Source organism: Ammodytes marinus (genome assembly GCF_949987685.1).
Source record: "Ammodytes marinus genome assembly, chromosome: 18".
NCBI classification, from domain to species: Eukaryota; Metazoa; Chordata; class Actinopteri; order Uranoscopiformes; family Ammodytidae; genus Ammodytes; species Ammodytes marinus.
Window position 1 is genome coordinate 8,137,824 of NC_137222.1, and position 26,775 is coordinate 8,164,598.

Below are 26,775 nucleotides of genomic sequence, written 5' to 3' on the forward strand. Positions count from 1 at the left end.
ATAGATAGATAGATAGATAGATAGATAGATAGATAGATAGATAGATAGATAGATAGATAGATAGATAGATAGATAGATAGATAGATAGATAGATAGATAGATAGATAGATAGATAGATAGATAGATAGATAGATAGATAGATAGATAGATAGATAGATAGATAGATAGATAGATAGATAGATAGATAGATAGATAGATAGATAGATAGATAGATAGATAGATAGATAGATAGATAGATAGATAGATAGATAGATAGATAGATAGATAGATAGATAGATAGATAGATAGATAGATAGATAGATAGATAGATAGATAGATAGATAGATAGATAGATAGATAGATAGATAGATAGATAGATAGATAGATAGATAGATAGATAGATAGATAGATAGATAGATAGATAGATAGATAGATAGATAGATAGATAGATAGATAGATAGATAGATAGATAGATAGATACATAGATATTTTTCATTGATTGAACATGTTAAAATTATACAAACACAAAATAAAACTTAGAAGCAAGACAAAAAAAGGGATAATCAGCACCTCCAATATTGTTTTTCAGAAGAGTATTTTTTAGTTTGGATTAACACTTATATCCCCACTTACCTTTATAGAGCCTCTCCTTGGGCTGGGACACCACCAGAGTGACATCATCGGGAGCATTTTGGAGGATGTCTACCGTGTTGGCATGAGAGAGCCCCTGGAGGTTCACGTCATTCACTGCAATCAGCCGGTCACCTGCGTTAACAATTACAAATGTTACACACACGAAGGACAGCCGGGTGTGACAAGACAGAGAGCTATCATTAGAGATGTACCGATCCAATTCTGATATCTGGGTTTTGGATGTCCACTGATACCGATACTGTCTGATATCACAATTAATATAAACTTCGTAAGATGCAGCGAAACTTTACACACAGTGCACGTAGATGTATTGCTTTTCTGTCAAGTCATGTCGAGTCAACTTTATTCATTTAGCACATTTATAAGTGCCAAGGCAGATCAAAGGGCTGTAGTACAAAGGGCAAAATAATATACACATATACAATAACATGTAAAAAGTAACATTAAAAGTAAACTTTAAGATGTCATAAAATATTTGTTAAGTAGAAACTGCTTGGATGAAACATTCTCATCTAGAGAGAAAAGCCAAAGAAAAGAGATTGAGTGTAAAATATTTCCAAACTTATATATAGATATATTTGCAGAACTTTTTTATTACTTTATTATGTTAACGTGTGCTATATCCCGATAGCCTGGCGCTACCAGACCATCGTACTTCATTTCATTTGTACAGAAGGTCTGGAAGTGCTGTAATTGGCAAACGTTCACTCACTTGGAGGCGGGTGTCTGTTGAAGTTTAAAACTATTGGATCTGCGCAGTGCCACTCTGGATTATCCAACCAATCGCATAACGTTTGGTCGTGAGCCGGCTGTTGACGGTGCGTTCAGGGAACTCGGAAATTTCCGACTTCACTACATATTGTAGTCTATGGATCTACCGGTACCTGGCAACGGTAACTTGCTAGAGCCTAACGTTTAGTTATTTGGATGAGAAAGGTTGTAGGCGTCCATACTTTCCCGAGCAGATGCACTGGAACACAGACAGGTCGGAACTCGGAACTAACAAGTCGGAAGTTTCCGAGTTCCGAGTGTAAGGGAACGCAGCATTCAACTGAAACTGGAGCGAGACTTCGACCCTCATCGTTCTCAGCCACTTCCTTTGTTCGCTGATTGGATACTCAGAAATCTGTTCGGAAAAATCTCACTAATACGCCCCACCACCAGACTGACTACTGAAGGGAAAATTAAATTTGGGCGGAAGTAGGTAGGCGGGCGGAGCCAGGCTAATATCCCGAAGTGTTGGTCTTAAAATTGATTTTTGTTTTTTCAAAGTACGCAAAACAAAGCTTCGCAATAAACCCATACAGGAGGAAGAGTCCAGCGAAACACTGGCTTTACCTGGTTTGAGGCAGCCGTTGACATCAGCAGGTCCCCCGGGAGTGACAGAGCTAATAATTGTGCCTAGGTCCATACGACTAGAGTTCTCCCCGCCTACAACTTGAAAGCCTAGAGAACACACACACACACACACACATACAGATGTTAACACACATGTACTGTATATACACATTCAAACACAGAAACAACAAGGGAAATAAAAATGCCTTGTGTTTAATAACTGTCAGCTCTGACAGCTGAGAAGTGGCAGCAGGGACAGTGTGAAATTGAGTTGTTTTCAGAAGAAAAAAAAAGCATTTCCTCCCTTACCTAGGCCATATTTCACATCTTTCTTCAGGTCTACAGTTGTGATTTCTCTCTCTGGAGATGGCAAAGCACTGAGCCTGTTCATGAGTGAGTCTGTGCAGCACAAGGACACATGGGCGTTTTTTGTATTTACTAGAATATACTAGATATTTCCGACCGATTCATATTATTACGTGTGATTTTGGAAAGTAATTTAACATGGACTAACAGTAGGGCAGACTGGGAGAATTAGCATATCTACACTATAACTATTAATCAGCTCAGGCAGGCATAGTCTTATCGAGGGGCCCCTACTTTAGCACTGCTGGCTAATGGGCCTGAAAAGACGGGTTAAGCTAGGATGAAAGAGAAGGTCATGGGTTCAGTGCCAAGCATGGAGCTATTAAACAGTGGGACCAGAGCCAGTTCCACACAGGCAGCAGCCCTGAGAGCACGGAGGGGCTCAATTCTGCATTATATAAGTCTGATTTAGAACACAGGACTTTTTTTCCCCGTTTTTTTTTGTATCCGTGATTTGCTGTGCCACGGTCAGCATATGTTTCCTTAGATTGAAGAGGAGGATTAATTATGTTGTAAAGATGGCTGATGGTGGAGAGGAGTCGTTTTAGCATTTCCTGCATTTTTGTAATTTAACTTAATACAGAAAGCATGGAAATCCAGTGTCTATGTATGTGGGGGAAATGAAAGATAAGAGAATGTTGATGCATACCATTAACAGAGGCTGGGGTTGAAGGCGGTCCAGAGGAACTGTGCATACTGACACCTGGGAACGGAACACAAGAGATCATCATCATGGATGGGCTTTGGCTTTAAGCATTATACAGTAACATAACTTCTTGTCTGCCTCTCTGTTCCCTCATAGGCAATTATAATATAGGAAACCATTTATAGAAGCATGTACTGTCTTCAATTAATAATTTTCAGAGGCCATATATTTAATATTAAGTTATCTAATGGCATTTTCGCTGCTGAAAAGTCTCCACAGCAGCTATATACTGTACATCTATACGAGCAGCACGGATGTAAAGTTCAGTGCAACGCTTCAACATAGAGCCGCATCGTCCTTCCCAGGTCAGCGTTCTTACCTACTACATACGCTTGGCCAGTATCCTCTATGGAAGAGGAGTCGGAATCTTTTTTGGACCTGCTGGGACTCCAGGCTCGGCTGTCGATGGACACTGTGCCAAATGATCTGAGAAGGAGAAAGAGATAGAGAGATTTAGCCGGAGGATGCAAATGTCCTCGTTGAATGGGGCCGAAAAAAGGCACCGGAATATCACAAAAAGGTGTACTTGGCTAAATTTAAACATTCAACTTCATTCTCACTAGGCTACTAATTTGGTTGTTATGCAAACACATGGGAGAATTTGTAAACGCTGACACGAAAGGGAGCAAGGTTGGTTACTAGTTATAATAGAAACACACAGTGGTAGAAACAATCTCCCAAAAACACAAACACAGACACAAGGGCGCATGAGCACCCACGCACACAGACCCCCAGAGGCTTAATTAAAGGCTGAGCTCTACGTGTCTCTCTAGCACAACTACAGTCCCAGTAACAAGTCCTCACTTTAGTAACCCAACTTTCTCCAGAAGTGAACTCGGAAGCTCTGACACGGAAGTCTTTACAGAGGGCCAGCTAATAAAAACAAGATCCAATTTCCGTATGCAAGCCTGAAATAAGACTTTAAAAAGGATAATTAGAGGGGTAAAAACGCATAAAACATTATAGTTCCTGCATAGTTTCATGGATCGTAAACTAAGGAAATACCAAAGAAATAAATGTCCGCCCCCACTATGATTTTACTTCTCTATCGGATACAACAGTATTTAGGAAAAATTCTGGCTTTTGGTTAAAGCTATAGTGTGTAACTTCGTATAAATGAATGTCGGTTCAATTCAAGCCGTCGCCAAACAAGTTGACACGAAGTTGATTAAGCCTAACAGCTCCACAAAACTGTCTCTGTATTTCTCAGTATGGCAGCGTGTACTAACTGGAGCTGTCCCCCAACACTGGCACAGGAGATCAGGAAAATCCCAAGAATCACCCAAGAAATGTTTCAGTTGTTGATTCTACTGCTAAGAAAAAAAAAAACCTGTACGTACAGCTGTTGTGTTATTGTAATTACTTCGAATTATTCATGGACGGCAACAGAAGTTACACACTATAGCTTTAACATGGCTTGTCTTTTCAACTCACCTGTCGTGTTGGTGTGAGAGGGAGTCTGTGTCTGAGCTGGCTCTCTGGTGTTGCTGGAAGAGAGAGGCCCCTTGGCTGGCTTGTGCCTGGCTCAGTCTGCTGTGCGGCTGACTCAGATAGGAGTCGGCCGGCGCCCGGTGCTCTGGAGACTCCGGCATCTGTCCCAGGTTGTGGTGGGAGCGGCTCATCATGCGCGGGTTGGACATGACCGAGGAGCCCGACGGATTGAACCCGGGAAAGTGAGGCTCGTCTTGTATTAATATTGAGCCGGAGTGGGCCTTGTTGAGGGCCACCTCTGAGTAGGATATCCTCTTCAGGTGGTCCGGGTTGGAGCGCGTGGATAAACTGGGCACCAGGCTGCCCGAGCTCACCGTCCCGTCTGCACTCCGAGGGTCAAGGGAATACTGCAAGCTGCTCAAGGGGCAGTTCTCTGATGACCAGCAAACATGTCAAAGAGAAAATAACAGGATGGTTAATAATAATAGTTATGACAGTTGTTTATTCATATAGCAAAAGTATGAGGCAAGATTGAAAAATAAACAAGGGCTTGATTTGTGTCATTAAAAGGTGCACAATGTAACTTTGGGTGTGTCAGAGAAGGGAACATTTTCTAAAGTATTTTCTCACAACTGGGAAAAAGTACTTTCCTCACAGGAAAATTGGATCCCAGGAACAATGTTGGAAGTTATAAAGCTACATGAAAAGCTACTGTTTCACTGTTGTTGTTTACAGCAGCAGGGCCCACAGTTTGGTTTACAAACTTATTCTAGTCTAACATTTGGTTCCAGGCGTTTCAAAATATTTTTTATTTGATTTATGATGATAGATTTATTCAATATTAATAATAAAACAAGTGCAAATAGGTTTTGTAAACTAGCTGCAGGCTCTGCAGATGTAAACAAATCCCCCTGCATAGTGTACCTTTAACATCCCTCAGCAGTCTGAAGTAATTATTGTCTAGACGGAAAAGGCAGGTACTGTCAATTACACTGTTAGCATTTTTGTTGTTGAGATATCCATCTTAATCATCATGATCTGGCCAGTGTTCTTGGGAGTTGTGAACTTATAAACCTAGTGTGTCTTTATTCTAACCACCTGGTGGAAGTATGGGGCGTGATCTAGACAAACAAAGTTGTTCAGCCCAAGTTGCTCAAGTGAAACAAATCAAACCAAGCAAGGCGCCAGGAAAAAGATAAATCCTCAGCTCCGGATCGCCCACATGTTTGATTGACATATTCATTGGTAATTCAGGTTCAATTCAGGTTTTCAAAACCTTTTGGGGAAAATAAGAAATATGTTGTTGAGACAAAGGGAAATTTGAAGAGAGCGGGAAATCAGTGGGCATCAGCTTTTATCCGGAGGGGATATGTGTGGGATGGCTGACGCATGCAGCTGTGTCTGGAAACACTGTAGTTACTGTAGTGTTAACCTCATCAGGAAGTTTGCCTCTTTCTGGACTCTGGGATAACTTCTTGTATGGCCAAATTCTCACATATTACGTGAACACCCCCCCCCCCCCCACACACACACTTTTCTCCTACCTAGGTCTTGAAGTTCCTGGTTGTTTTGGCGAGCCTTCATCTGCAGGTGGAACTTGTGCTGATCAGAGCAGTGCTGTAATAGATACTGACACGTCTTGTTGCTGTCTGTCTGAAACAGGTGCTTAATCCCATCTGATGTGTTCTGAAGGCAAATCTTCTTTTTCTTTAGGAGGAGGAAGGAAAACATCTTTCATATTAAGGTGATGTTTGACTGGGCGAGTTACGAGTGTTTACACATTCCTTTTAGTGTGGCAATGTTTTTTTTGTGATTAGAAAAGATGACAAGTACGTACCGTGAAGGAAATCTTCTTTGTCTCCCTCCAGGGGAACCTTAGCACCGGGGTACGGTTTCCATTAAGGACCTCAAAGATGTACACCCCCTTGGAGTAGACACCCAGCATGATGCCCGTTTGGGACCTCTTCTCGGGAAGCACTCGGTGGAAATGTACGCCATACTCCACCAGCTTCTGGCTCACCTTTAAGACAATAAATACACAGTCAAGATTGAACGCTCCTATGATAAGAGAGAGTGTGTTTGTTCATTTGATTACATACAATGCCATCAAACATACATTCAAATGTATTGCTTTTTGTTTAAACTAAATGTGTTAACCGTGTGTCACATAAACATGATTCCTAGTGTAGTGTGAAAGTTTGTGAACCCCTTGAGCCTTTTGGAATTTTATTTATTTTAACCATTATTAATTCATTTTTATCAATACCAGCATTTTTTATATGAAATAACAGATGTTTGTTTATCAATTCAAATTTTTTCTTTTCCAGAAAACTGTTAAAACAGATAAAACAAATTATTTGACAAATGTTGTATGTGCAAAAGTTTGTGAACCCTGAGCTGCATTGCTTAAATCGAGCAGGTAAACACAATCAGGTGGGCCAAATCGAGGGATGAAATAGATCAATGTAATGAGAGATCTTCAGGGAAGAAATTGGGCGGCACTAGATAAAACAAAGATAAAACCAGGTCAGTTTAGGCCCACCAAACTGAACCCATACAGGTCAGACATGCTCAAAGGGGAAAAAATCTCAGAGGATCAGGAATAGAGTTTTGATGTTGCACATTTGTCTGGGGACAGCTATAAATTCATATAAAAAAGTTTGAGCTCCATCGGTCCACCGTGAGGCAAATCATCTACAAATGGAGAGCTTTAAGAGTGACTTAACATCTGCCTAGAAGTGGACTTCCTTCAACAATATCCTCAAGCGCCACAAGAAAAGGGATTTTTCAGGTAAAAGCCAACCCAAACATTACATCTGGAGATTTGCAGACCATTTGCCACCACCATTCTTCACTTGGGAGAAGGTTCTCTTGGTGGTAGGCAGAGTTGCGTTTTTTGCCCAAACATGGCGGTTTTGGTTGTGACCAAACAGTTCAATTTTGGACAAATCTGTCCACAGAAAAGACTTCAGGTATCTCCAGGTGCTCTCTGGCAAAGTTGTGACAAGCACTTTTGTTCTTTTTTGAGAGTAGAGGCTTCTTCAGCAACCCTCCCTTGAAAGCCATGTTGACTTATTCTTATTCTTATTGTGGAACCATGCACATCTGTCCCAGATGCTGCAAGAGAGGTCTGCAAATCACTAGATGTAATGTTTGGGTTGGCTTTTAACTGAAAAATTTATTTTTTTGTGGTGCTTATGGATCTTTTTGAAGGAAGTCCACTTCTAGGCAGATATTCAGTCACTCTTAAAGCTCTCCATTTGTAGACGATTTGCCTCACGGTGGACCGATGGAGCTCAAACTTTTTTTTAATTAATTTATAGCTGTCCCCAGACAAATGTGCATCATCACAACTCTATTCCTGAGATCCTCTGAGCTTTTTTTTCGCTTTTAGCATGTCTGACCTGTATGGGTCACTTTGGTGAGCCTAAACTGACCTGGTTTGATCTCTGTTTTATCTAGTGGCGCCCAATTTCTTCCCTAAAGATCTCTCACTACATTGGTCCATTTCATCAATCAATTTGGTCCATCTGATTGTGTTTACCTGCTCCATTTAAGCAATGCAGCTCAGGGTTCACAAACTTTTGCAGATACAACATTTGTCAAATAATTTGTTTTTTCTGTTTTAACAGTTGATTTCTGGAAAGAAAAATGTTGAATTGATAAACAAACATCTGTTATTTCATAAAAAAATACTGGTATTGATAAAAATGAATTAATAATGGTTAAAATAAATAAAATTCCAAAAGGCTCAAGGGGTTCACAAACTTTCACACAGCACTGTATATGTGTGTCCTGCTGACCTTGAGAAAGTCTAATTCTGCATCTGTCTCCGATGCTCCGTAGTAGTTGCTGTGTAATTTGGGCAGGTCCTCCTTGAGGGTCGTCTGGTTGACCTTATCCAGGACGGACACAGGCAAGTAGTGCTCCAGTCTGAAATAGGTCTTCCCATGGAGCTGAGACATAGACATTAATAGTATTAATTGAATGATTAAATTGTCATTTTGAAGGAGTTTCATTGAACAAAACCACTCTTTAACTTCCCTACATTTTGGAACAAGGGAAGTTTTTACCTCACATTAAAAGGTGAAGTAAGCGGTTTATTTATGTTAATATAAGTGTAAAATCGCTCTTTATTCATACAGTGATCACTTACATAATGTGCGCGTTTCATAAAGCCGATCTCTCAGTCAGCTGCTTTGCATGTAATCGGCAAATAAACTTATTGTAGTATCCCAAAATTTTTATCCAATCAGAAGAGAGAACGCTACAAACCGACACTCGTCTCACTCAGATATAGTATATACACTCCATGGTCTCACTGCCGGTGCACGCCAGAGCAACAGATGGGTGAATGTGTATGTGCCTACAATGGCGGAGCAGGTAAAAATCCTTCCCAATGTCTGTTTTGATGGTTTTTATCATGTTTTATCACACTTAACTGAGATGATGCTAGATAACTTGCTGGTTGAAGACCGCAGTGCATTAATGTGGTGACGTAGGGATGAGCGAGGGGACTGCTAACTGCAGTAACTGACAGGAAGTTAGCTAAAAGAACCCTTCTGCTTACAGCACCTTCAAGTGATTACACAATTTAGTATTTAATTCATTTAAAAAAAGAAAAAGAAAAGGCTTCTTGTACCTCAGGTTGGTAGTCACTGAATTCTGCCTGCAGTGCCAGTGAAGCCAGCAGCATGGCATTGTCCATGTCACAGCGCATCCTCTCCTCCAAGATATCCTTCCTCAGCTGTAGGTAATATTGATGTTTGGTCATAGCGTGCCTGTTTTTACACAGAACAAAAAAAAACCACAGACATTCCTGGTTATATTCGGTGCCATGTGAATACACAGGTGCTCAGCTACGGTAGCAGAAAGGTGCACCTACTGTATGAGGTTGACGTCATCAATGAAGAATTTGATGCGCAAGAAAAGATTAAAAGCCACATCGGTTTTCCTCTTCTTAGGATCCTCCTTCCATCCCTCCGGAGCCACTTTGGACAGTTTGGCATCAGGTTCAACGAAGAAAAACTCGTTATCTGTGTGTGTGTGTTTTAAAGGGTTCAGGGGAGATGAGAGGTGACAAATAATGAATCAGTAATGTCTTTTTGGCTTGCAGCAAAACAGGCTTTGCATCTTTAATGAGACATCAGGTGTAGAAGATTGTGTTTAAATGGAAATGCCATCAACCCCTACTACCTAAAACTAATCAATCCAAATATAAATATGCTTGACGGAGGGAAACTTTTCTCCAGAAAACATTCTTAGACACTTGTCAAAGTCAACACTGGATTCCCTGAACGCTTTATCATGTAAAAAAAAAAGTTTTCAGGGTAAAACAAATAAAAGCTATGTTAAGTCAAAGGCGGAGTCAGCGATTCTGGAGAATGCTTGTTTTAAAATCAATTTGCGCAGAATAATGTGCAGCCTAGGCTCTGTAAACTGGTACCGTATTTTCCGCACTATAAGCCGCACTGGACTATAAGCCGCAGGTGTTTTAATGTTTAATTACCATAGAGTTTGTGCACAGAGGGGATTGTCGGGAAAGAGATGGCTGCTTGAGGAAGCTCCCATTTATTAACATTTCAACAAACAAGTTGCATATTTGCATAACGTATTCAAGTGTTACCATTTAGTGCAATAGTAACTAGCTACAGAACATATACTGTGCTGTGTAATTATTATATTATTAGCCGCACCGTTATATAAGCCGCAGGGTCGAAAAAGGCGCGGCTTATAGTCCGAAAATTACGGTATGTAAACAAAGGGAATGTAAACAAAGGGGGGAAAGCATAGCTAGCAACAAGTCCGTTTACAGGTTTTTCAGTGGAAACAGTAGGGACAGGAACCGGATCGTGAGGAAATATTCACTGATTTTGACACCAAGTGTTCTCTAGAATCGATGACTCCACCTTTAAGTGCACACTCAAATCTGAAAATACAGACTGATCCCCTGGCCAACATACACCTGACAGACCACAGACGTGCCCAGGAGCGCCACACAATACCTTTGAGGTATGCTAGGCCGAAGAGATGGTGCTCCACCAGCCCGATGTGGGCCACCACCATATCCAGAACGTCTTTACACACTTCCTTGATGTCACAGCTCAGCTCCAGCTTTTGGCCGTTCAGAAGCACCACGCCCACTTTCCTCTGCACTTCCTCCACCTTACCACGTTTCTTGTAAAGGAAGGTAAAGTAATGGATTATTAATGGGGAGGAAAAAAGCTGCTCTATGGATTCATTGGCTCAAACAAAAGTTGCATCCTCACCATGATTGAAGAAGGAACGGATAAGGCAACACAAGGCTCGCTGGCCATCTTCACAAACTCAGGCCCATGGAAGTTCTGCCATAGGGAGTAAAAGACAAAAGGTAATTGTCAAAGAGAGAACCTTTATTATACCAACATGATAAAAAGTGTAATTTTCAAAATGGGCCTTTAAAAAAAAAATGTTTCTGCTTTTATGACAAATGATCAACCAATCAATGATCGGACTTGGTCCAAGTGATTAACTGTGATACAAAAACATTGAAATCACTTTCAACACAAACACACTGCATGTTCACACCCTCTTTAAAAGCTCCCCTGATCATGAGATCTCAGTGACATCACCAAATGCAATGAGTTGAGCGAGCACGCACGCACACACACACACACACACACACACACACACACACACACACACACACACACACACACACACACACACACACACACACACACACACACACACACACACACACACACACACACACACACACACACACACACACACACACACACACACACACACACACACACACACACACACACACACACACACACACACACACACACACACACACACACACACACACACACACACACACACACACACACACACACACACACACACACACACACACACACACACACACACACACACACACACACACACACACACACACACACACACACACACACACACACACACACACACACACACACCTTGTGTTCTGCTGTAATGAAGTCTGACCAGATGGAACCCCACATCCAAAATCAATTCAAGACCTACTATTGACACATTACTGCAAATGATGTCTTGCCTTTGCAGAAATAACGAACCAAATGGGATTATAATTGCTATGCAGTATTTGAGGTTTACTGCCAACATCAGCATATTTGTTTCCATGTTTACCACTTGTGTTATCATATTTCTCAATCTGATGAAGCAGGTGTCAAATCAAACTGTACCCAAAACAAAAGAAACACAATCACCAACCGAATTACCAATGAGCTCATTTGAGATGTAATCTTACATCCATCATCAAATATTACAATATAAACAGCAACACCTTGGATATAGAGCTCCCTTTGCAGTGAGCATGTTAAAATAATGTATTTGAACTGTTTTCTAGAGGTGTGTGTGTGTGTGTGTGTGTGTGCGTGCGTGCGTGCGTGCGTGCGTGTGTGTGTGTGAGTCTAAAGCTGGATAGTGATAAAATCAGTTTTGCCCGTAAACAAAATGAAAGCGTTTAAAGGAAAACAAAGACAAAAGATCAGAGCAAATACCTTGGGTTTGCGAAAGGGTACAGCGGAGGTGTAGAGGGGGTCCCGAAGGTCTAGCATTGAAGTGCGGTGCGGGGCCAGGGGGTCGTCTGGCGGGTACAGGTTGGCCCGGGACAGCCTGTTGGCCAGGTGGGCCTGGAGCCGCTGCACCTCCTCCTCCTGCTTCTGGAGGAGCAGCTCTGCTCCAAGCAGGCCTTCATCAGCTGCCCCCTCATACTGCCTACAGGGAGAGAAGAGAGAGAGAGTCTAAATCCCATTTGTTCAAAATCAGTAAATATCTCCTCACGATCCACTACCTGTCTGTACTGTTGGTGTGCTCTGAAACAAAATCCAATGTTAAAACACAGCATAGGCTCTGTAAACTGGTATGTAATCAAAGGGGGCCACCATAGCTACAACATGCCCGTTCACACAGCCTAATCTGTGTATCAACACTGGATTTGTTTGTTCACACACAGTGCAGACAGATTGTGAGGAGACATCCACTGACTTTGAAAAAAAGTGTTTTTGACAAAAAGCAATCTCCAGAATCTCTGACTCCTCCTTTATTGTGTGACGCCATGTGAAATGAGAAGAATTAGATTAAGTTAAATGTATTGACTTTCTGTTTTGCTTTCTCCATAAATTAAATATTTGAAAGCAAGTTACACCTCCACACCATGTCCTTTACACACAAAAGTCACCAAATACAAGCCAATATGTTTTCTTGAAGCATCAGGGGAAAACAAGCCCTCTGTGTGCAGCGCGTTAGCGGGCATAGCAACAGCAGGCCGTAATGCCTGAGATTAGAGAGATAGAGGTTGCTGAATGTGGATGTCACATTGGATGACCTCACTAGCCAAGCATGGGACTGACCCTGCTGTGCCACACCAGCTGTGTGTGGCCCAGAGGAGCGGGACTGCTTCATCTGTGCTTTCCCTGTTCTGTGTGTGTGTACTGTTTGTAGCTTGTGTGGGCACCAGTAAAGGAGCTACCGGATACAAACACATGACATCTGATTCCACAATATTATTGCTCCATTTCCATCCAAGTTTACGCTGATTCAACAATTTGTAAAGGGAAATTGGCTTGGATGTGAGTTAGTTCTGCTGTTCCTGCATACATCAGCTTAGGGGAGAAAACACAGTACTGGCACCTTGTTGGTTAAATTGCCACCTGTATACACGTGTGTGCGTGTGTGTGTGTGTGTTACCTGAGCCTGTGTGTGTTGTGACTCGTCAGGGACAGGGCGTCGTGTTCAGAGGAAAGTGCCAGCTGGGAGCCATACCGCCTCGCCTCGCTTGGTTTCTTAGCTGGAAGAGATGTGGGAGTATTAGCTAACACACAATGGAGTCATTTCTTTTACATTTACACAATCAAACACACCTCTCCGGATGCAGACACCCACACTGCGGTGCAAATGTACTTGCATGAACATGTGTTGAAGTAAGCGGACTAGTCATAGAATACTTGACTGTGACACAGGTCAAAACAGCAGCACAAATGGGATCTCTGTTGTCCCGAGTTCAAATTGCGTACAATAGAGTGAGACCACCATGTCGTCACAACAACAGAATGTCTCAAGCACCACCCTGTTTAATACATGAAGAGCTTTTCCATTGCTCAGAAGTTATGCCTTGTTGTGTGTTTCATTTGAAACTTAATTCAAGCCGCCTTTCCTTCTTGGAACATCTTTGATATATTTTAGCCATTTCCAAGAAAAAAACTGGCACTCAGCGTGTCCAAACGCTGCACAGCTGTCTGAGTTTGATGTCAAACATTTGTGCAACACTGGAACATGTGGATATTGAGTTAAATAGACCATAGAGTGTTAGGTTGTGTTGTTTAAATTTGCTTCTGACCTTTAACAGCTCTGTCTCCGACTGCACTTACTGCAATTTGGACTATATTAATCCTAAATAGTCACTCCTATCAAATAAGAGAACATCTGAAACCACAATGCAAATAACACTTCCTATACGATTAGTGTAGACAATACTTTATATATAGGGGAGAACGGGGGAATCTGAGGCATCGGGTAATGTGAGCCATCCCCTGTATCTAGGCAACGGAAAACATTTGTGGTCATGTGAGATATATGTTTTCAAGCCCCTCTCATTTCCCCATGGCCCTGAAAGAGAGGACCTCATGGTGCTGTGGTAAGCATGTTTTTTTTCACCAAAATAGGTATTTTGCATGTAAAGATACATTTTCTTGCTGTCAACTTAATCAACTGTTGTGCCAAAGCAAATGTATTCATGTAGAAAAACTTCTATCATACGTGTTGATGAACTACAAACATATGAAACCATGTGATGCTGATAACTGAAGATTAGCCTGAAATGCTAAGAGAGGTAGTTTTTTTCTCAAATTGTGGTGGTGGGGGAAAGTGAGCCAAATGCTGTGGGGGAAAGTGAGCCACTGTCTCACTTTCCCCCACCATGAGGCACAAGTTAAGTTTAGTCTTAAACATATTTTAATGTAATATTACATGACATATGTTTTATTTTAATGTCATACACATTGTAGAAAAGCCATCATGCCAAGGAAATACACCAGGAAGACGACCTGGGGCAACCACACGGAAAGAGCACCTTCTCATCTTTCCCTGTAACCTTCAGGGCTAGAATGTAGAGTAGGCCTAGTTGTAGAGTATGACAGGCTGATGTTATAATCCAGTTGGGTCTTCTCCTGTGTTCTGAGTCCCAGGCTGTTCTCGCTGGTTCTGATTTTCCTATGCTTTGACCTCGAGACACTAGCTGGCTCTAAGGGTCCTGTGTTCTGACCCCCAGACTGTGTTCTAATCTAACTGGTTCTATCTTTAATTTGAATCTTATTAAAACCTTTTGAATTATAATATGTTGTATTTGATTTTGTTCAGAGTTACTTTCAAGCGTTTAGAAAATTTGCTTTGCTTAATTGACCAAACCCCATCATTCTTTTACTAGTCCGACATTAGTTCTGGAATGTGTGGCTATCTTTCAGGATTCTTACTGTTACAATATGTGTTGTTATGGTAGTTTTAGAGTGGAAAAAGTAAGTGGATCAGTTTACCCCACAGCTGGGGTAAAGTGAGCCACATGACAACTTTTTTTAAAACAATCATATTTTCACTGCCCTGTCTTAAAAAAAATCTTCTAATGCCCATTTCTAGGAAACATCCCGAATTAATGGGAAATGTGTACATTTGAGTGATAAATCATTTTAGCTTGCTTAGAGGGGAGCAAATGTAAAAAGTGGCTGAGATTACCCCATTCTCCCCTATACTGTATACATATACAAAATGTATGTGTAGTTAAATGTCTACTTCATCCCAAGTCTTTCACTGCTGCCTGATGTGTCTGATTTGGTTTAATGTGTTTTCTTTCTCTTATAATGTGCAACATCTCCAAAACAATGACAACTTGTACTTGACTGTCATGGTAACCTGCTGCATAATAACTCACACAGAAAAAGGGGGTTTGGGATATTTTCGTAACTCTAGTTTGGAAAGATTAAATCTAAACTGCTGAGTGTTGCTCAAACGGCTGTAGCCATAGCTGTGTTAACCACTTTAAACTTGCCATGCCAGCCAGTTTTCCACACTGTTACGATGACTGACAATTGAAGAAGTCTCGTCTGTGTTTAAGGCACAATTATCGCTTTGCTCCGACTGTGAAGGTGGATTGTCCTGTGCAATCGTTCATAGCTTTCAGACATTATCCGATTCCATCAGCGACACAACGTAAGTGACGGACAACAGCTGACGTGGCTGTTACCTGGAAACAACAAAAGGATCTTTCCAGTGCTCCTCTAAAATCATTTTTAGCCCTGTGAGCTTTGGCACTGGGACAAGCAAGGGAATCTGGCATTGAGCAGGGCAGACCACAGTCAGCGCACACAAAGAATAATTGATGTCCTTTGCCTGTACTTTTAGATCCCAGGCTACTGCTGGTTTTCTTGTTAAATGATTCACTCACCGTTCCAGGTGTAAATCAGTCTGCGATAAGATGGCTAAAGGGAAAAACCAGAAGAGGCTCTAAATCCGCTGGATCAAGACTGAAGAACTCTGGTCTGTTGTAATAGGCATGGTATTACTGCAATGGAAGAGCTCAGCCATTTTGAGAAGAAAAATAAATGTGCGTAGCCTACAAGTGGTATTTCATTTTTTACTTTCTGCTTGCATGCAAATAACCAAGATGAGTTATGTTTGTGCAGCGTCGGCCACATGGCACAGTACACGTTATAAGCCCTCCATGGAGAGACCAGCGTTGATAAAGGGTTCCTATGGAGGCGTCTTTTACCTTGCCTGTAGTCTGGATCAGAGGAGGCCACCGAGGGGCTTTCACTGGATGAGCTGTAGTCGCTGTGGTACCTCTGGTGGGTGAGGACAGGCTCTGTGGGAAGAGAAAGACCATCAGCCCCCTTATTTAAGAACAATAGAATAGAAACCATGCAGTAATGTAAGAGAGTAATGTAACATGACAAAACAGATCAAACAGAAACATCATGCACATGAGACAACTTGGGAGCAATGGTTATATGGACTCATTTGTCGTTTGTGAGGGGGATGTTAACAATGGAGGCATTTCTTTTTCAAAGTCACGCAATACAGAGATTAAGAGAACGTCATATCACTTTTTTATGAAGACTTGGACAACAGGTGAACTGACAAGCTACTGTTGCTATTTTTTAGACGACTCTCTTGACTGATGGTATCCTCAAACCATTAGACTGTACACAAAGCCCAGGTATTAGTCATGCTGTTTGTAAACACTGCTAACGAGAGACATACGTATGTAATTATGCTGAAAAGCAGCTTCTACAGGCATGCCTCCGGTCATGTTAGGGAGCTTTCCGTCTAGGATGGATAGTCTTTTGTCTTGCTTGACAGGGTGACCACTGCAAGTACAGACCACATTCCCATAGTGATTTACCTTTCTCTAAGCGGTGATTCATTAACTTGACAGCAAATTGGAAATCGGCGGTTACTCGGGATAACACAGTAAACAATACGCAACCGTGTGAACCTAAACCTTATGTGTTGTTGTGAGTTTCTCTTCCTAGTACATAGTGTATAACTTGAAAGTCCAGCTCTGCAGTATCAGCTGCATAGCTCGAATGAGTGGCATTCCCTCGTCATTGCTCACACATTATACTTCAGGGTTTCACTGTGCAACAGCTTTGTCTTTGTCATGACGTAACGTGTGTCTCCATTCTAACATAACTGAAAAGCATCAACTACTAGAGCAATACTCGGGAAGAAAAATGCTGGTCGATTTCACCCAAAATAGTTTTTCCATCTTCAGCCTTTGTAGTGAGTCATGAGTCAACGCAAGCATCTGCATTATAAAAAAGGTAAACAGAGGAGAAGTCTCTTCTTTTACAAATGACAGTGGTTTACCATCTTAGCTTCAACAAAGTTTCAGTGTCCTAAAACGGCCACATACATTCATAAACGTGTAAAGTTGCCTGTCCTGTGCTGTCTGCTATGTTGCTAAATGTAAGCTACATGTATAATGCATCTGGAGATCTGCAGAACAAATTGGAGAAAATTGTGCAGAGGGGGGAAAAAAAAGATCAATTCCCAAGAATGAATGTGGCTAGTGGAAAAACAACATTCTGTGTTCAAAACTTCTGTTTTGTGGAAAAGCCCCAGGCATCTAAAGTGGTTGTCAGTCATAATTAGCCCGAGGGGTGGCTCAGCATATTCACGAGAAATCCCCAAATAAAACCATGGGATCATCAGTTCTTGGACCTCAAAAATTTAAATAAAATAAAAAAATGCACCGCGCCTCAAACCCCTGATGGGAACGAGAGACGGAGACGGTCACGGCTCATTAGAGAGATACATGGCGATATCTTGCTGATTATGTGACTGTTTTACTAAATGAGCAAGGGAGCAGAAGGGGTGAGTCAGATAAAGACCTATCCTACACGCTCCTGCCCACTGATTCCCAGGAAATAAAATATAATAATAAAAAACAGATGAGGACAAAAGCACCATAGAATAAATCCGCTGATGGTCTGAATCCATTCCTCTTCAACCTTAAAAAGGATCACAATTGATGAGTAACACACATACACACACACACACACACACACAGAGAGAGAGACTTAAATTCACAGAAAGACAATGAAAGATATAAAAGAGTTCAGTTATTGTCAGCATGATTTAGATGTAATTAAATGCTGTGTGTGGATTTAAAAAAAAAAAAAAAAAAAAAAAAAAGGGTTCATTTTCATTCATAGTTTTAATGCTCCAACTTACTTCCCACTCAATCAGGAACAGTGTGTACACATTTTAACCTGAAAGAGCACAGTTTCCAAGGAAGAGTTGATGCAAGCCGTATTTAACTCCGCCCTATCTTCTCATTTCCTCTCCAGGAACTGGCACTTATGCACAATACCTCAAACAGCTTCTATAGGCTATAGCCTTTTGGGACCAAACTCAGACTCTAAGGTTATTCCAAGTCGGGTGGTTCCAGGCAGGAGAAGGAACATCCCTTGAAAAAGAAAAACATACCGACTGCAAGTGTGAAAAAAATGGAAACTTTCTCCTTTTAAGGGGCGCGGAAATGAGTCAGGCTGTTGATTAAAGCTATATAGTTCGTAACTTGTTTCCCCCATGAGGAATTGTGAGTAAGCACAACAAGAAAATCGGAGCTTCTACATGAGGTAAGCGTTCGGTGATCACACATGGATTTTCTATACCTTCGACTGCACGTCCAGGTTCTTTCTTTAGCAGTAGAATCAACAACTGAAACTTTTTTGGGCAATTCTTGGGATTTTTCCTGAGCTCCTGCGCCAGTGTCAGGGGCTGACAACATTTAGTAAATGCTGCCATACTGAGAAATAAAAAGAAAGTGTTGTGGAGCTGATAGGCTAAGTCAACTTTGTGTCAACTTGTTTGCCGGTGGCTTGAATGTAATCGACATTCATTTAAATGAAAAAGTTAGACATTATATCTTTAAAACGAGACATAAATAAACCTTATGCTCATAAGTTTTTTTAATAACATCCTTACACACGTTATAATCTTTCCTAATGCATCCTTTAGAGTCAACAAACCAAACTGTTGTATAATAAATTGAATTTGGGGGCTGTACGTTTTGCGAACACCTTTCCCTGAGGCAGCAGGGTTCAGTATTGTTGTCCAAGCTGGACCCAACCCCAACCCAAAGCCACATGACCTGCTGCCAAGTGCCGGAAAAGTCCAATAATGTTTGGAATTCCCTCATCAGCTATGCATGACTCCAATTACAGCCTCTTGGTCTGCAAGGAACGTTATGACCTATTGAAGCACCTTAGCATCTAAAAGGAAAAGAAAAAATTATAAAGGAAAAGGAGGAGGGAGTTTTAGGATGCACCAGATGACACATAGGGGAACCAGGTATAAACATGCCCATGCACACACTAGCATGCTCACACACACAATGCTTTAGTCATGGTAACGTTAAAAACGTATTCAGTTGGACGGGATTTAAAAGTGCACACACACAGAAGGCATAGAAGCAGTGTGAAACCTGAGAGCACTGACCACTGCTGCGCCATCACTTTCCTGCAGAAAAGAACAGAAAAAGAGTAAGAGAGAAAGAAAGAAAAAAGGGAGCTCGCTGCCAAGTAACACATCCACGAGGCCCTGCAAATGGTCTGTGCTCAATTAGGTCCCATTCATACTATATAGCGAAACAGCTCTGGGATCATGGAATACAAAAAATATTTTTGGCTCGGCCTTCGCAGTCAAGTCAACCTCAGTCAAGTTTAGATGGGGAGCGAACATTCTCTAGCTTCGGTGTGGTGTCGAACATCTACCATGATTTAATATGAATCAGAAGGTCAACACACAAAGTTAAATCCTCTCAATCTTCTCGGGGCAAGAAGAAGCCTATATACGCACACTGTGTGAGAGGTGGGACAATAGACAGAGGCTAACCCATCATACTCATTTTTCGTGCCAGCTCAGCTTAGCTCTACTCTACACATGGGCAGATGGAATAAAAAAAAAATGCCAAGAGCTACTAATGTGATTACAATCAGCAAAAGGCAAAATAGGGGGGAGGGACGGAAAGGAAGGCAGGACTAGCTGGGGATGAAAATAAAAAAAGCCACAGTGGAGGAAAAGAATGCCCTCGGTTGGTGGCTCGCTCGGTCAGCATTAAAAATAGCTGCCAGCAAAGCAGGGAGGCTGGATTGTTGGGCATTGCGAGCTAGCGGGAGAAGGAAAGGGAAGAAGAGGTAGAAAGACAGCGCTTTATTATATGAAACCATTCATCCCTCATGCCCCTCCACTGCGCTCGAATGGCAAGCAGACCCATATCATAGCCACGTGTGACTCTCGGCCTATAGAGACTTTACTAAGAATTTCAATAAGCTCCTGAAGGAAAGTTAAAGCTCTTGGGACTGACTGTTAGACAATTGTGTTGTGTGTGCGCGCTCGGTCCAAGCATGTGATAGACGAAGATATTTTTTTTTGTTGAGTTTCTGAATACCCTGCACATACGTGTGCTTTTCTCTGTGTGTTTACACTCGTGTAAGAAAAAATAACGAAAAAAGGAAGGGATTTGGCTTCATATCATGTGTGACAGTCAGCAGCAGGCTAGAATTAAGACGGCCTGTAATTTGAATCAGCCATTTGGAAACGTCTGTACCCAGTGACTCATACGTTCTGTATAAAAAAACACTGCCGCGCAGCCACCACCACCAACGATCCTTCATTCGAGCCAGCACCCAGCTCCAAGCTAGCCCACATGGTAGTTACAGATGGGGACACACAACCTGTAACTAGTGCGGGTGTCTGTCTGTCTGTCTGCTCACGTCACCCCAATCACTGTCACATTTTCACCTCTCAAGATAGGCCTGTCAGAGGGCAACCAAACTGCTTTTTATTGCCAGATAAATTAATTTTTACCACACAGTTTGACATTTCCTATATATCTTTTTAACACAGCTGGGACGTCAAAAGGCTGTGTTTTACTGAAGATTTAATTCATTGTCTCACCAGCTGGGAACATTTTACTGTTTTTAAATGTTGGGCCACCTCAGGCATAACATCCATATATAGGGTAGCATTTTTTAACATGGAAGCAAACTCACTACGTGTTCGGACAAAGTACCTGCACGGCACATTACACAATAATGGCACGAGACCAAGCTCAGACCTGTCACCAGAATCCCATTATCCCGCAATACTTATGAGCTGGCGATTGGTGTGTGTAATCCGTCGCAATGAGGAAAAAACAAAAAAGGACGAAGACAAAAGATCTGAAGAAAGCTGTAGCTGCAAAAACAATCTTGGTTTGTACATTTTGCAAAGTGACTTTCAGGTGAGCAGCTGCCTAGCCTCATATGGGATCTTGTATTTTTTGTGTTTGATCAGCATATTTTAAACGGGCTCACGGGCTGTTAAAAAACATCTAAGATTCGATCATTATTAAAGCTGTCTTGAACGCCCACACTCAAAGGTGGGATGAAGAGATGTCGTCATAGAGCGGAGATGAAACATGATATAGTTTAAATATGGGGATAACAGCACACATTTTCAGACTCTTCTGCCTGAGGCATTGACAGTGTCGCTAGTCAAAAAGTTACAGAAATCATAGGACAGAGCCCCCCCCCCCCCTCCAAAAATAATAAAATAATTCAGACATTTGAAAAGGGGAGGGAGTTTCAAAAGCTTTTCAACCATCTGATAAGCATTTTCAATGGCGCATACTGAGCCTTCCACAAGACAAACTAAGTACCAGTTGATTTACATACTTGTAGCATATGAGTCACGATTTGAAAAGTTCTCCAGGAAATTGTCTGACATAAACACATAACATTTTACGGTCAACCCAAAACTTCCGAGCAGGTCATTTATCTCAGCCTTTGGGCTGAAAACAACCTCTCCTCTTCACTGCACCTTTATGACAAGCTAAAGTGTACTCACCGTCCACTGCTTGTCTTAGCACCTGCAGTTTCCTCTGTCTCTCCTTTATCCTGTCATAGGCGTTGGCGAGGCCCGAGCCCACCGACAGGGCTGAGTGGTGGTGAGGCTTCCTACTCTTCAGCCCACCACCAAACTCAGAGTAGCGAGACTCCCTCTCCCTGGACGCCCGCACTTGCCGGCCAACCGAGTGGGTACTGATGGCACTGCTGCCCCTCCGCGCGTCCTCCAGAGCCCCAAAGCGAAGAGCCTCCGGGTCAATGTAAGCCAAGTCCACAGAGGAAGCCCAGTTCTTTCTGGCATGGGGGCTTGGGCTAGGGCCCAAGTCCCCACCGTGGAAGTGTAAAGACCGCCGGTCTAGTTCCACGGGCCGGCCCTTTTGCTGGGGGTGAAGGGGGTGCAGGTAGGGGTATGAGTGCTGTTGCGGGAGTGAGGGGGCTTTGGAGTAGAGTTCTGTGGGCGATTCAGAGTTGGGGTGATAGTCAGGCATGGAATACTGCAATGCTGTCCCGTCGTCCCCCTTCATAAGGTCCTGGATGGGCAGAGAGCCCATGGAGCGACTGAGGCCCCGGTTTAGAGAAGTCTGCTCCTGAGTCCTGGCTCTGTAGCGCTCCAAGACCCTGGGGGCCGCGCTCCTCCCTGAGAAGAAATTTAGATATTTTTTTTTTCAATTAGGTACAGTTAAAAGGTAATAAAGAAAACAAGAACTTTTTAAAGTGATTATACACTAATTAAAACATTTCTTTGACTATTATATTACAGTTCTACAAAGCCTACAAAAACACCAATGTGTCGGCCTAATTACTCTAATGACACTTCCTTCCATTTTAAATTCTAAATTTCAATACTTTTAAATCATGGCCAAAATAATTGTTTGATGGTTATTTGTTGGAGTAGATGGTATTTAATTAGAATGTGTAGCCACAATATGAAGCTGCTTTTACACAGCCCCAGGTGTGGAAATATAGAAGCCATTAATGGCAAATTAAAGTAATTGAATTGGTAAGTAAACAAATTACTGTACAAAGAAAAGCACAGAAAGAAACGTGCCTGACCTTAAGCGGTACCAACAATTTCTGCAGAAGGTCTGTTTTTGTCTAGTAGCAAAAATGTTACCCATTATTTTAGGACAAACAACATAAAATACTGTCCCACAATAACGAACCATTTCTGGCCCAGGCATCCAGCCCATGTATCACTCTGTCTTTCTTAAAATGTAATAATGAATGTTGCTTTTTTTATTTTTAAAACTGTCCATAAATTTTTAGTCTGCCTTTCCAGACAAGACAGACATATAAACTGTGCCAGTGACGGCTCCTGTTTGAGAGAGAAAGACATACACAGAAGGCAAACATGTGCACGAGCAAGAGCAATAACAAGGGGAAGAGACGCAGAAATGAAAGAGCAGAGAGGGAGACGTTAAGTCCTGTAAAAAAACGCTGCATGTGGTGGTTTAATCTACAAAGCATATGCTTGGTCTTAACAGAGAAACACATCAAAGACGGGCAGGCAGTCTTCCTGGGACTTGGGGAATCACACAAGGACTAGATTGAGAGAAAACATCCTGTTTTCTCAACGGGATGTATTTTATTCTTTCAAAGAAATCTATTGTTGGCACGAGTTTTCAGCAAAACTAGTGTGGTGTAGCCGTCATATGGTGCACGGCGAGGAAAAATTGGCGGTATAAAATAGCCAACATGAAATGAGACAATGACCGAGTTTCCCTCGCAGCAATTTCAACTTGGAACCACTGGCATACAGGAGAAAGAGAGAGTGGCTGCTTCACAACACTAAGACACTTAAGAAGCGAGTTATACCCTTTGCATGTACTTTCCCTAGGGCTGACTGGTGCTCAAGCAGCAAAACAAAGCACTGATACAAACAGCAGACGGGCCTGCTTCACTGGTGACTCCGGAGTATGCATCTGTAATCAATGCCATGCCATGCTTACATAATCGGGGACGACGAAGCCATGTTTGTGCTCCGCTCTCCTTTCCATGGCCTGGAAACGTGCCCGAGTTCTCTCGGAAACCACTGGGAAGATTTGCTCATATTTTCCTGAATTAAATCCCGTTTCAAGGTTGCAGTGTGTTGCTCCTCATCTACTTTACAGTCTTTCCCACAAACTCCCAAAGCGAGGATGTAACTTAATCGAGGAATCATTTGGATTTATATCTAAATCCCTGATTAAAAACTTCCAACACATAAACAGTAAGTCCAACTACGCTCCGTCACAAGCTTGGTTTATCATTCCAAAGTGAGAAAAGATAAGACACTCTCTCTTGACCTGATTTTAACAAACATTCTCATCATTGTTATCTTGACAGAACCTACTAATCTTAAAATCTGGTGATTTGTCCTGGTTCCAGACCTTGCGCCTACTCGCATGAATAATACAGAGAATAGGATAACTAGAAAGTCTTTCTGAAGACTAATAGAAACCAGAGCCCATTATCACCAACTGTTTGGCAGCCAAGAAATCTGTATCACAGTGTAAATTAATCACTCCTCTCTACGCCACATAAGTTCCTCTGACAAACACGCTAAGCAAATACAGCTCTAGTTGCAATGTGTTCGGTGTGTGTGCGCAAATGTGTGTGCGTGTGTGCATGTGTGTGTGTGTGTGTGTGCGTGCGTGCGTGTGTGTGTCAGTGCAGCTCATCTTACCTGCAGGTAGGCCTTTACCCCTCAACCTCTCCCGAATCTCCTTACTGCGCTCCGGAAGAGACTCTCTATCGGTCAGCAGACCGTCCAGCTGAGAGAAAGAGGGAGTGAGAGTGGATTTAAAGGTTGAAAGAAAAACAAAGAGTGGGGTTGAAAAAACAGGAGAGAGTGAAGAGGGAGGGAGGAGAAAAAAAACACGAGTTAACGGGTCATTCATTCTGGGAGTCTTCCATCATGAAATCATGTCCTAACAGCATGAGCCTCACCATCTGTTGTCTTATTGAACAATCCTACTGTTATTTGGCAGAGAGGGTTTTCACTAACAGTTAAAAGGTGGATTCAGCAATTCTGGAGAACGTTTGCTGTCATAATCAAAAAATCCGTTAATATATCCTCACTATCTCTCCATGTTGTGTGTGTTCACTGGAGAGAAAATAAACAGTGTTAATACACAGCCTGGGCTCTGTAAACGTACCAGTTTACAGAGCATAGGCTGTGTTTGAAGACCAGATATTTTTTTTATCAGGGCACAGTACATACAGGTTGTGGATTGTGAGGATATATTAACTTATTTTGACAAAAAGTGATTTTGTCAGGGCACTCTAACCGCTTCACCACGAGCAGAACAATGTTTTTGACCTCCATAAAAAAAGACATGCCTACCTGGGAAAGGCTGCCCAGTACCAAGCGGACCAGTTTTCTGATATAGGAGAAGGGAGGGTCACAGCTGGAGTTTCTAATGTGTTTACTGCAGATGTCCAGCACCGTGCGCAACGACATTCGACTCAGTGTAACATCATCACACATGTTGAGAAGCAGGCTGTTCAGGTGTTCCCCCAACTTCATAGGCTGCAAAGCAAACACAATAAAAAAAGACAAGTTCACATACTGTACAAACAGGGACAACAGCGGTATGTTATTATAGAGTTATTAGGAACACAATCTATTCTTCCTCCATCTCTCTCTCCCTCCTGTGCTTGGTGCCGCTTTTAGTTTGCCTCACTCTTGTAACATCACGTAGCCTACTACAGCTGATATCACCGGTTGCGCAAAGGGCAGCGGCCAACTAGGTCAAAGTTCAAATAATTCGATAATATATTTTAAATGAACGTCTAATTTGTATTTTACAATTGTTTTATAACTTGTGTATCCAAATATTATTTGCTGACAAAATATACTGCAGTTTGAGCTACCTTTGCAAAAAAATTAAAAAAACACGAATATCCCGAATACTGAATTGAGCTCCGAATACTAATTTAACAAACGAATACTCGGATATTCAAATAATTCGGGCCAGCCCTAATTAGATTATGTGAATTTTGTTCACGTGATGCCATTTTTGCACACTAGATTGAAAGAAGCAGTCAGTACATACATGGCACATCCTTTTATGACATGTTGTAGTTCGCCAATGTTTGTTAGGTTATTTTGCAACTGTGCAATACTAGTACTTGAATGTGCAATATGACTTGTCACCCTCCATCACGGGCTATCTGTTCTTCAATTAAACACTTTTCTTTGCATTTACTTCACACTCTGTATTTTTTTAATCCTACTTTGTTTATTTCATATTTCACTTATTTTGTATTCTTTGTTTTTGTTTCTGTCATTTTGGAGCAACCTGGCAAAAGCATTTCCTATTATCTGGGATGAATACAGTAGTATAATCTTATTGCAGCTCCTCCTTAGTGGATGAGTGAAAGGACATGGAGTGGGTGGAGCCCTTCAGTGATGCAGAAATGGATGACTCGATTGTGAGTCTAACCTGTGACTTTCTCATCAATGTGCAAACCATTTTTACACCTGACTGACTATTCGCTGAGATATGAACGCACTGCGCGCCAGAACACTTCCAGCGGTCTCTCGTCTCAGATACAAACACATTCCAGAGTGAGCTTAGAGCTTGGCCCATTTTTCATATCCGGACGAAATATTCAGATACAGATTTCATTTCTTAAAAAAAAAAAAAATCTAAGAAATGTAATGTCTGCCCTCACTGTAGTTCCTGCAAGTATACCTTCTCATTGTTTCAATGTGACTGGCTTGCGTAACTAGAGCTACTGTTAATCCCAGAGAAAAATGTTCTTTCGGTGTGACTTTCCCAGTAAACAACAATGTTGACTGTTTCAACTCTTATTAAACTTTATCCACTGATGTCATACATTTGTTTAAAAAAAACAACATTGTTCCAACATTTTATTGAA

At 41.8% G+C, this 26,775-nt stretch overlaps 1 protein-coding gene across 4 annotated transcripts in view; it reads right to left on the reverse strand.

Moving 5' to 3' along the window:
* The window catches only part of ptpn13 (protein tyrosine phosphatase non-receptor type 13), a 54,171-nt gene that overhangs the window by 16,557 nt on the left and 10,839 nt on the right, over positions 1 to 26,775 (reverse strand). For 3 of the 4 annotated variants that reach the window (XM_080046958.1, XM_080046956.1, XM_080046955.1), the window contains exons 5-23: positions 25,235 to 25,420; positions 24,575 to 24,662; positions 21,911 to 22,546; positions 16,284 to 16,376; positions 13,214 to 13,313; positions 12,025 to 12,241; positions 10,744 to 10,818; positions 10,480 to 10,651; positions 9,360 to 9,510; positions 9,117 to 9,255; positions 8,278 to 8,430; positions 6,312 to 6,494; positions 6,019 to 6,181; positions 4,478 to 4,907; positions 3,363 to 3,469; positions 2,987 to 3,040; positions 2,281 to 2,370; positions 1,972 to 2,079; positions 613 to 744 (exon numbers count right to left, since the gene is read on the reverse strand). In XM_080046958.1, the coding sequence (XP_079903084.1) occupies positions 613 to 744; positions 1,972 to 2,079; positions 2,281 to 2,370; positions 2,987 to 3,040; positions 3,363 to 3,469; positions 4,478 to 4,907; positions 6,019 to 6,181; positions 6,312 to 6,494; positions 8,278 to 8,430; positions 9,117 to 9,255; positions 9,360 to 9,510; positions 10,480 to 10,651; positions 10,744 to 10,818; positions 12,025 to 12,241; positions 13,214 to 13,313; positions 16,284 to 16,376; positions 21,911 to 22,546; positions 24,575 to 24,662; positions 25,235 to 25,420 (3,277 nt within the window). The remainder of the gene's footprint in view (positions 1 to 612; positions 745 to 1,971; positions 2,080 to 2,280; positions 2,371 to 2,986; positions 3,041 to 3,362; positions 3,470 to 4,477; positions 4,908 to 6,018; positions 6,182 to 6,311; positions 6,495 to 8,277; positions 8,431 to 9,116; positions 9,256 to 9,359; positions 9,511 to 10,479; positions 10,652 to 10,743; positions 10,819 to 12,024; positions 12,242 to 13,213; positions 13,314 to 16,283; positions 16,377 to 21,910; positions 22,547 to 24,574; positions 24,663 to 25,234; positions 25,421 to 26,775) is intronic. The other variant, XM_080046957.1, reaches the window with a different exon arrangement.